Source organism: Lepisosteus oculatus, chromosome 9 (genome assembly GCF_040954835.1).
Source record: "Lepisosteus oculatus isolate fLepOcu1 chromosome 9, fLepOcu1.hap2, whole genome shotgun sequence".
In the NCBI taxonomy this organism is placed as follows: domain Eukaryota; kingdom Metazoa; phylum Chordata; class Actinopteri; order Semionotiformes; family Lepisosteidae; genus Lepisosteus; species Lepisosteus oculatus.
Window position 1 is genome coordinate 19,516,257 of NC_090704.1, and position 10,821 is coordinate 19,527,077.

At 38.7% G+C, this 10,821-nt stretch overlaps 1 protein-coding gene across 5 annotated transcripts in view; it reads right to left on the minus strand.

Annotated features, from left to right (window-relative positions):
* Positions 1 to 10,813, minus strand: part of LOC102682881 (uncharacterized oxidoreductase ZK1290.5) — an 83,306-nt gene extending 72,493 nt beyond the window's left edge. For 2 of the 5 annotated variants that reach the window (XM_015339290.2, XM_069194261.1), the window contains exon 1: positions 10,629 to 10,806. In XM_015339290.2, coding sequence (XP_015194776.2) covers positions 10,629 to 10,710 — 82 coding nt within the window. In that variant the 5' untranslated portion in view covers positions 10,711 to 10,806. Of the gene's footprint in view, positions 1 to 10,628 lie in introns of all 5 variants that reach the window. The other 3 variants (XR_011190394.1, XM_069194262.1, XM_015339291.2) reach the window with 3 other exon arrangements.
* Between the last annotated feature and the right edge of the window lie 8 nt (positions 10,814 to 10,821).

Sequence of the window (10,821 nt, forward strand, 5' to 3'; positions counted from 1 at the left end):
TGAAGGAAGCCAGGGTTTTGGGTTCAATAACATGGCTAGGTAGACTGTTCCTTTCTCAATTTTAAATGCACTTCCACTTAGTTACCACTTATATTCTCTGGTTGATGCTTCAGTTTTTTTTCTAAAGAAGTTTATTTGGTTGACTTTGTCAGTTCCTTTAAGGATTTTGAATACCTGTATCAATTTTGCTTGTAATCTTCTTTGATCAAGACTAAAGAGCTTCTGTACCTTCATTATGTCAGTGTAGGACATTTCTTTAAACCCCAGAATGGATCTGGTTGCGCTTGTCTGAACAGACTCCAAAGCAGCAATATATCTTCTATAACACGTTGACCAAAAATGTACACAATATTCTAAATGAGATATTACTCATGTATTATGCATATCTGCTTTAACATAACACCCCTTGATTTAAATTCTATGCCTTTAATTATAAATCTACTTGCTTCTCCACTTTGTCAAGAGAACGTAAATAATGTGTCAAGATAAACATCCAAGTTTTTCTCATAATAAGCCTCTTTAGCTCAGCTTAGGACATCAATTCAATTCAATTTATTTTTATATAGTGCCTTTCACAACAAGGTTGCCCCAAGGCGCTTAACAATACAATTGACGATACATTTTGTCAATACAGAACAGAAGACCAGAAGACAACGGAGGATAGGAACCAAAATCTCCTTGGTAAGGAGCGAAAAAACCTCTAGGGGTCCAAGGTCAACTGGTTGCCCAACCCCTTTGGGCATGCCAACATTAGAAAATTTAAAAAAGGAAAATGATGAGGGTATTAATCCATCCATCATGTCTTCTGTGTGTTAGTACTCCATGCAGATCTCTGTAAACCAGTAAATTCCTCCTAAACGACAGCTATATCCACAATGGCCCTCTTGGATCCTTGGCAGTGATGCAGCATCCAACTCAGATGGTACCCAGCCCGGGCGCCATCCGGACATGTAGGGAGGAGAATAGGATAGTTTGGTCAGAACAGATGTATCTACCTGGTGGGCCAACATAGAGATACACAATGGCATGTACAGCAGCACCAGCAGCCATGGTTGCAGCAGGCTATAATGTAAGGTGTGAGTAGGCTAGGCTGAAGTAATAGGTCTTCAGTCTGGATCTGAATACTGAAATTTACTCGGCTCCTAATGTGGGAGACTGTCCCATAAGCTAGTGGCCCTGTAACTAAAGGCTTTACAGCCAACTGTTATTTTATTAATTCATGGAATATGAAGAAGACCTGCATTCTGTGATCTAAGCAGGTGACTTGGATGGTAAACATTAATACGTTCCATTAGATAGACAGGTGCCTGACCTCTGAGAGCCTTATAAGTAGAAGGATTTTGAAGTCCGCCCTGTACCTGACAGGAAGCCAATGAAGAGAGCTAAGTATGGGGGTTATATGGTCGTGCTTTCTGCTCCTAATAACAATTCTAGCTGCTGCATTCTGAATTCGCTGTAAGGTCTTAAAAGAGTGGTGGGTCCTCCCTGATAATAGGGCATTGCAGCAGTCTAACCTGCTATATACACGAGCATGTATTAATTTCTCTGTGCCTTGAGTGGAAAGAAACTGCCGTAGTTTTGCAATATTTCTTAACTGTAGGACGCATGTTTTAGATACTGTTTTAACATGAGAGTTAAATGAGAGCCTTGTGTCTAATATGACGCCTATGACGCGTTACATGCTGAGTCTTTGAGGCAAAACTTTAAATCCTCTGTGTTAAGTGCTGAAGTTATAGTAGTTCTATCAGCATTGTTTCCTCCAAACAACAGAACCTCAGTTTTATCAGAGTTAAGTAACAAAAAAGTTTTCACACATTTAAGTCTTTACTTCATTAATGCAATAGTAAGTGATAATAGAAGAGTTATCGTTTGGTGTAAACAAAATGTATATTTGCGTGTCATCAGCATATGAATGAAAGTTAATATTACATGCATGCAGCTCCTCATGCTTGCCAACTCCTGTCCTCTGGAAATCCAAAATTCAGTGTTTTCCATCTAAACATCAATGGTCACAGAAAAAACAACACCTGCACAACTGCTCTCTATACATAGTACCAGCTTTGAGCTTTGAAGAAAAACTACAATTAATGTCATCACTGGAATATGTTTACTGAATCATGGCTTCTTTCTCTTCAAATATTTTTTTTTAGATTGGATTTTCACTCATGTTGAAGCTTCTTTTTATTAGTGGTCTTACAGGCCTTTTGAGAGCTGTTTTCTTCACGAGGCTGAATAAACTGCGCAGTTTGTTCTTACCTTCAAAATCTGCTCATTAATCTTTCAACATAGCTGAGGGTTTCTATGGGCTGACTGACTCAGGAAGCTGTTATTGATATTTGATTGTTGGGGCAAGAAAAAGTACTCCAACGTACTAAAGGAGACTGGGTATTATTTTTTAAAATCTTTCCCCTTCCCCAGTGAGGAGTACTAGTACAGAAAGGGGTAAAGTACATCGGTACCTAATGTGTATATCTACACACCATTATTGAAATTTCGGCTTTGGTTGATGTTAATGCTGAAATCAAGACAAATCATTTCAGACCTTTTTTCACCTTTAATAAGATCATGTAACCAACAATATTTAAGTGAAAAACAAATGGATCAATTAAGGAAAAATAATTTAAAATAAAATAAAACTTCCACAAAGTTAACTAATACTTTGTGGAAGCACCTTTTGCTTTGATTACAACAGTAAGTCTGTTTGTATAGGTCTCTATCAGCTCAGCACACCTGAATTCTGCAATTGTATCCCGCTGTTCTTTGCAGAAGAGTTCGAGCTCAGTCAAATTGTTAGAGGATCTCCTGTGCACAGCCCTCTTTAGGTCAGTCCATATATTTTCTAAAGGAGTGAGGTCCGGGTCATTCCAGGACATTGATCTTCCTTTTTTAAGCATTTCCTTGGTTTAGCTGGCTGTGTGCTTAGGATCATTATTGTGTTGAAAGGTGAAATTCTTCTTTAGCTTCAATACTTCATTCTTCATTCCAACACGGCTCATCAACCAAAGAACACAGTACCTACTGTCCCTGCTGAAGATAAGCAGCCCCATATCATAATGCCGCCATCACCATGCTTGACAGTAGGTACTGTGTTCTTTGGTTCATGAGCTGTGTTGGCTTTGCATCAAATACATGTTTTGGAATTTGTGTTTTTCTACCTTGGTTTTATCAGACCATAAGACATTTTTCCACATGGTTTTGGAGACTGAATGTGTCTTCTTGCAAAGTTTTTATGGGCTTCAATGTTCTTTTTTGTGAGAAATGGCTTCCGTCTTGTCACCCTACCCCACACCTCAGACTTGTAGAGAATACGTGAAATTATTGTAATATGCAGGGAGTGGTCAGTTACTGCCATACATTCCTGCAGCTCCTTTAAGGTTTACGTTAAGATTATGGCCTCTTGGTAGCCCCTCTGATGAGCTTTCTCCTTGCCCGGTCCTGGTGGTGCCAGATATCCTCCACTTCTTGATGGTCTTCACAGTGTTCCATTATATATTTAATGACTTCAAAATTATTTTATATCCCTCTCCTGATCTGTACCTTTCAACAATAAGATCCTGTAGATTTTCTGGTAGCTCCTTGTGGAACATGGTTATCTCTGCACTATCCAAGACAACCAAGAAACCTTCAGGGAAATCCTACAGGAACAGCTGATTTTTTTAGGGCTAATCAGAATCACTTCAACGAATGTCATGTGAAGGCAAATTATCTTTGTACATGATTGTGAATGTGATTGGTTAAATTCAAACACAGTTACAACCCCCTTTATAAAGGGGTTTTATAAAGGATGTGCACACTTATGCAACCAAGGCATTGAAAGATTTGTATTTATTTATTTTAAATATTTTTTCCTAAAATTATCCATTTGTTTTTCACTTAAATATGGTTGGTTACAAGATCTTATAAAAGGTGAAAAAAGGTCTGACATGATTTGTCTTGATTTCAGCCTCTATATCAACAAAAGCTAGAAACTTCAATAAGGGTATATAGACGTTTGATATCCACTGTAAATAACCAGAGCTTAAAGTGGAATCAAAATGTTAAGGTAATAAGTGCCTTAGGGCAACCTTGTTGTGAAAGGAGTTATATAAAAATAAATTGAATTTAATTGAATTGTAATCACTGGTGCTAAGAATTTTACTGAAATAATGTACTGTATACTTTTTCTTGTGTCTTTAATGTATCTGTCTTTCTCAATATATTTAATAAACACGGTGTTTGATTGATTATTCACTTCTGGGCTTTGTTTTGGTTTGTATCCTTTCTTATTTTGCATTTTTATTTCATTTTAAATGAATTAACTAATCATGCAGAAACGGGCGGTTCCTCTCACTCTTAGACAAACTGCCGTCCCAGTGAGTTTTGTTTGTTGCACATGTGAGGGACCAGTTACAACCACACCAACACATTCCAGCAAGATAAAACTTCCTGTGCTAATGGCAGCCGTGTGACCATTTCTCCAGCAGGAGCACTCCAAACAATAATTATTTGCTAATGCATTTGACTGAAGCCTTTAATCAAATCTAACAAAAAGAAAACAGACTGCATAATGCATTATATTAAAGTGAGGTGCTCTGACAGCAGCCTTAGATTTTATACAAAGCAGAAAAGGAAGTGAATTCAAATTTCTGGCTACCTTACATGTTTTCTACACACATGCTACGGAACAACTGTGTGCTATCAAGTCAGGTAGTAGAGGGTTTGATGGTCATGGCTCAGATAGGCTGAATTAATAACACTTGGAAAAACCTTAAACCCCAGAAAAGTGTGTGACTGCTCTAATTAGGCAAACAATTACTTAATTTAAGCAATTAACACCCCACAAGCAGCAGAACAAATACTAGACGAAACTTCAGGCTCTCTGCAACAAAGACTTACTGCTGCATTGAACCCCCCGATAGACTCGTTCTTCTCACCTGCTCTATTCTCCTTAATGTGTTTGTACCTGTGTTAATAACTTCACAGAATTCCTGTGACTGGAACTTAATCAGCTATAATTCTACACATTATCAGGTTAGAAGCTGAGATGTTCTATTTATTTTCAAGAAACAGAAATTATTAAATGATCAATGACTTAGAACTTTAGCTCTGCTTTTTCTCTCTCTGCTATCAAAACTACTTAACTGACTTAACAAGGCATTGTTCCTAACTTATCTGAGCACTGCATTGTGCTTGTAGCCTAAATTTGCTCTATGTATGAAATACAAATGAAATAAAAGTCCACAATAAACAATGCATACTGTCAAATTGTTTATGGCTTTTCTGTAGCACAAGATTACCACAACACTAGTAGACACTATGTTCCCAAAGTCTCTGTTATACTGCAGGCCAGGAGTTCTCCAACCCTGTCCCTGAGGTATTTATTTTCAGCCCAACTTTTAACGATATAATTGAGCTAATTACACCATGTACTGGAATAACATATCATTTAAAATGGATGAATGAACTAATTGGCTTAACTGGAGCAATATAACAGCATTCCTTTAGCAATGCAGCCCTTCAGAAATGGAGTGGGACACCTCTGCTTTGCAGCAGAGGTTCACAGTCCTGGTTCTGGGGACCCCCACACATGCTGGCTTTTGTTCAGCCTGAGCACTCAATTAAAACATTAAACCATTAAAGACTGCATAATCGGTTTATTTTGAACTCTTTTAATTTTTCAAGCCCTGAAAATATAGGAGGTGGCATTTTAACTACTGGTATTCTACAGTATCTTAAAATCTTAAAATTATGATAAGGATACACCAGCACACTATCACAGATCCTCCTACCTTCAGCCCTACAATAGAGGATTGGAATGAACCAGATAATGGACTGTTTGAATTGCGGTTAAGGTGGATCACTGAGGAAGGAGTCCCATGCTGCCGGCTAAAGCAATGAAAATTTATCACAGCCAATCAACCTATCATATGAGCAGGGGTGAGCATGCAAACTCCACACAGAAGGTGCCTCAGGGTGGAATCAAAACCAGGCCAGGGGAGCCGTAAAGTTGCAGCACTAATGTCCACACTACAGCTCCATCCAACTAACAAATTTCTTTGATGGTTGAGTTTTACTAGAGAGGGTGGTCTTGTTTCTGCTCACTGGAAGCCCAGCCCAAAGTACAGGGCCTGCACATTCCAAGTTGACAGGTGGATTCATGCTTTGTTCTGCTTTTGCCCTACTTCACTGTATCTACCTAATCGATTAAAAATTAACTTCAGATTAAAGACCAAACTGCTGTGGATTGCAGTCCCTATAATAATGCAGAAGGATAAAAAGGTCACAGACAAAGAGTGAAATCCTGCAAAAATACATCCCTAATTTTTCTCACGTGGGAACTCTAAAAATAAGCAAGACACCCAGTGGACTTTCTGAGAGGACCGAAGCCTAACAAAATGCCTTCGGTGATCCCAACAGCCAGTTATATTTGTACTATCTGTACTAAGTTTTATTTAAACTTTGTTCAGCTTTATTTTAAAATATCCTGACTGAATCCCTCAGGAGACAGAGACCTCTGCGTGTCCATAAATCATTCTGCTGCCCAGGGAGTTTATGAAGCTAAACATTTAGCCTATATTTGAGAACAGGCCAAGACAAGTTTGTTTCAGGCAATGTGTATTCCCATTGTGAGCTATTAGTTTTAGATCAAGTAAGTAATAAAGATAAGGTCACATCTCAAAACAAAATAATCCTCAGAGCAGACAAATTATTCAGGGAGGCCCAGTTCAATGTCATTTTAATGTGTTTAAAGGCTTGCTAATACGTATTTAACAGGAAAAGCAAAGAGAGAGCTTTCCTTATTCAGGCTGAATCAGTCAGAGAGATCAAGCAGTGGATTTCAGCAGACCATGAAAGACTCCAAATTCCAGGGCTGCCAGGAGATTCCAAAGTAACTTCATTGTTTTCAGAAGCAACAGAACAATTTCCCCTTCAAGCCGCTATTCATGTGTAGAGCAGGAATCGCTGGCAAAGGGTTCTGTGGCTAAGGACAAGGAATAACACAGCCAGACTGGAAAACTCTTCACATTTCCAGAACCTCAGTCTGTGAGCTGTAGAAAAGCACCCAGCTAGACCATTGCACACTCTGAAAAATAGGAACTACTTATGCTGTCTGAAACAAAGCCTGAGTCAGAAGCAATCATTAACCATTGCAACCAAATCAGTTACATGTAGAAAACTGAAATCTCCCAGTAATATGATATCAATTTGCATTCCTTCCTAATCTCATCATGCAGTGAGGTATTTGTGCACATGTCCACATTAGATGGTCTATAATAATAATAATAATAATAATAATAATAATAATAATAATAATAATAAAAAAACTATTTTATATAGCGCCTTTAAAGGTGGATCTCAAAGTGCTTTACAGGATGACAATAACAATAAATAAGAAGACTACAATAATAAATAAGAAGATTTCACAAGATAGGACACAATTATAATTACAACAATACAACAATAACAATAGAGGAGACCGTGGAAGGTGGTATTAAGAAGAGCAGAGGGGTGAAGAATGGAACCAGTTAAGTAAAGGCTTTTCTGAAGAAGAAGGTTTTGAGTCTGGATTTGAAGGAGTTTAGAGAAGGTGACTCTCTGATATCCTTGGGCAAAGAGTTCTAGACCTTGGGGGCATAGCAGGAGAAGGCCCAGTCGCCCATACAATGTAGACGTGCTTGGGGGACAGTAAGGAGGGCAGAATTTGAAGAGCGGAGGTTGCGAGGTGGGGAGTAGGGCGATAAAAGTTCAGACAGGTATTGAGGTGCCAAGCCATGTAAAGCCTTATAGGTGAGCATGAGGATTTTAAAGTCTATGCGGAATTTGACCGGAAGCCAGTGCAAGGACTCCAGGATAGGAGTAATGTGAACACTTGCACTAGACCTGGTCAGGATTCTGGCTGCTGAATTTTGGACATACTGCAGGTTGTTTAGAGTAGATTTAGATACCCCAGGGAGTAGAGCATTGCAGTAGCCAATTCGAGAGAATACAAATATGTTGATCAGCTTTTCAGCCACAGTTAATGATAACATAGGGCGTAGTCTTGCGATATTTCTTAGGTGAAAAAAAGATGTTTTGACAGTATGCTGTACATGTGGGTCGAATGTTAAGCCAGAATCGAATATAACCCCAAGGTTTTTCAATTTTGATTAAAGCTCAAGTACAGAGCCATCTACAGATAGGGTTACAGGACTGGCTTTACGAAGTTGATGGGGGGTACCAATAAGCATGACTTCACTCTTGTCACTGTTAAGATGAAGGAAGCTTGAGTCATCCAAATTTTTATGTCAGAGATGCAATTAGATAGAATAGAGACAGCCACATCAGTGTTGGGTTTGGTATAGATGTATATTTGAGTATCAGCAGTGTAAAAATGAAAGCTGAGGCCATGTGATCTTAAAAGCTGACCAAGTGGGAACATGTAAATGCTGAAGAGCAAGGGGCCCAGTATTGAGCCCTGGGGGACACCAGACTTGACAAGACCAATTTCAGACCTGTACCCATTGAGAGAGACAAAGTGACAGCGATCAGTGAGGTAAGACTTAAACCATTTGAGGGCAGTGTCAGAGACTCCAAACACAGTCTCGAGACGAGAAAGTAAGATGTTATGGTCAACAGTGTCAAAGGCAGCACTGAGATCAAGAAGGATGAGTATGAAAAGAGAACCAGAATCAGAAGCTATTAGGAGATCGTTGGTGACTTTGACTAGGGCGGTTTCTGTGCTGTGAAGTTGACGGAAGCCAGATTGGAGGGGTTCGAAAAGGTTGTTTGTCATGAGGTGGTTATGTAACTGAAGTGTGACAGCACTTCTAGAATTTTAGACAGAAAGGGTAAGTTGGAGATAGGGCGAAACTTGTTAAGATTGTCGAGAGCCATGTAAGGCTTCTTTGGCACGGGGGTAATAGCAGCAGTTTTGAGGACCGTTGGTACAATGCCAAAGCTCAAGGATTCATGTATTATATTGAGGACAATGGGACAGAGAGAAGAGAAACAGGACTGGAATAAAGTGGTTATTCATTTAGTGTTAAGCCCTTAGAGTTTATATTTCCCAGTTTAGCCCATATAGATTCCAAAATGTCCACAACCTCATGCTGCTGGTCTCTTTACTGAAGGTTATATTTGATATATACTGTAGACCTACTGTATCCCACCAACCCATTCATCCTGCCTGTCTTTCTGAACCATGTGCACTCCATAATTTTATACTCAGCCCTGCCATCCTCCCCCAGCCCTGTCTGTGTTCCACGCACAATGACTCACAATGTTTTCTATTAATGTAGTACACTTCTGTCCTGTTCTGTTCTGTTTTACTACCTTATATAGTGCTCCTAGAATTGAATTCTGATCATTTAAGAATAGACGTGTTCTTTGCATTAAACTTGTTCTTTTGATGTCCAGGTCTTTCCAGATCTCATCTGAGTTGGCCAGTTGGGAGCGTCCTGCCCTGCGGTTGTGTACTTTAAATACTAGTCCACCACTCAACACATACACCAGTACCCCCCTGGTTCAAGTGCAACCTGTTACACTTGTACAGTTTTAATCCACACCCAGGCAAGCAGCACGCTACACACTGTATCCCTATTTCTTGTGCACACTACACTATCTATACCTCTAATAGTGAGGCCCTGTATTTTGGGTCTTTGAAAAGACATCTGTTCTTCTATGACGGATTATATTTTGATGAATTTCTCTTTTATAATAGGGTGTTTCCCTATTATAAGAGAGAAATTAATCAAAATATAATCCTGAAATCGGGTTTTTTGATTACACAGTTATTCACAGAGAAAATGTTCAAGATGTTTTTTTTATTTCAGTGCAACATATTTTGTGGGCCTGGCACAACCATTTTACCTCCCCTCTGTGTGCATTCCCTGTTTCTTTTGTATAGATGTGACAGGTCAGGGTGTCTTGGATTTTACGATTTCCTAAAGCTGTACTCATCAGCACTGATTTTAGATGATGATGTTGATGTTGGCTGGTGTAATTAAAAAAATAAGACATTCTTAAAATGTTTCAATAAGTACCAACTGACAATGCTAATAATTTTCCTGGTTTTACTTTCCTATGCCGCTGTTGAGCGGCTACATTCCTCCCAGCTGAGCATAAACTACATTAATTAAGTGTGTCAAAACTGCTGAGGTCTGCTAAGCCTACATTTTCCTAATAAAACAGTAACATAAAGACAGTAAGTGCCATTCAGATTTCTAAGGTTATAATTTTATAGTTCCTAACCATGCTTTTTATGTCATAACAGCAGGGTTTTTCCCATGTCAGATGAAGAGACAAACTTTGCTGTGCTGGGGAGTACAGTACTTTAATATATGAAAATAGTCCTTAAGCTTTGACTACCAATAAATGCTATTATGATATCAGAGATGTTTTCTTAATATCATGTCTACATTTAACCAACAGTTGTCTTATTTCATATCAGAAAACGATTTCCAATTTAAAAAATAACAGCATTCTCTAACTGTCCTTTTACTGATATAACATTAAATTTAATATTAAAGTTTTAATATCACTTGGATATAATGTAGTTATAACAAAAGATCACACGTGCTAAATTAACAGAAACGGACTTTGTACTTGTGCAATAAACAGTTTTGTACTTGTAGCGGTGTGTGACTGACAGCAGTCTGTACTGTACTCACCCAAACCCAGAATTGGAATCTCAAGACCATTGGAGAGAGGGACTGTGGGACACACAAGCTTCCAGGGAACCTTGGCGGTCATGCTTTACCATGCGTGCATAACCAGTTAAACTCCTAAAAATAACAAATCACTGCTCTTTAACGATGTGGAAATATAGAATTGTCGCAAACCGTCGTAAAACGAGCGAGTTTG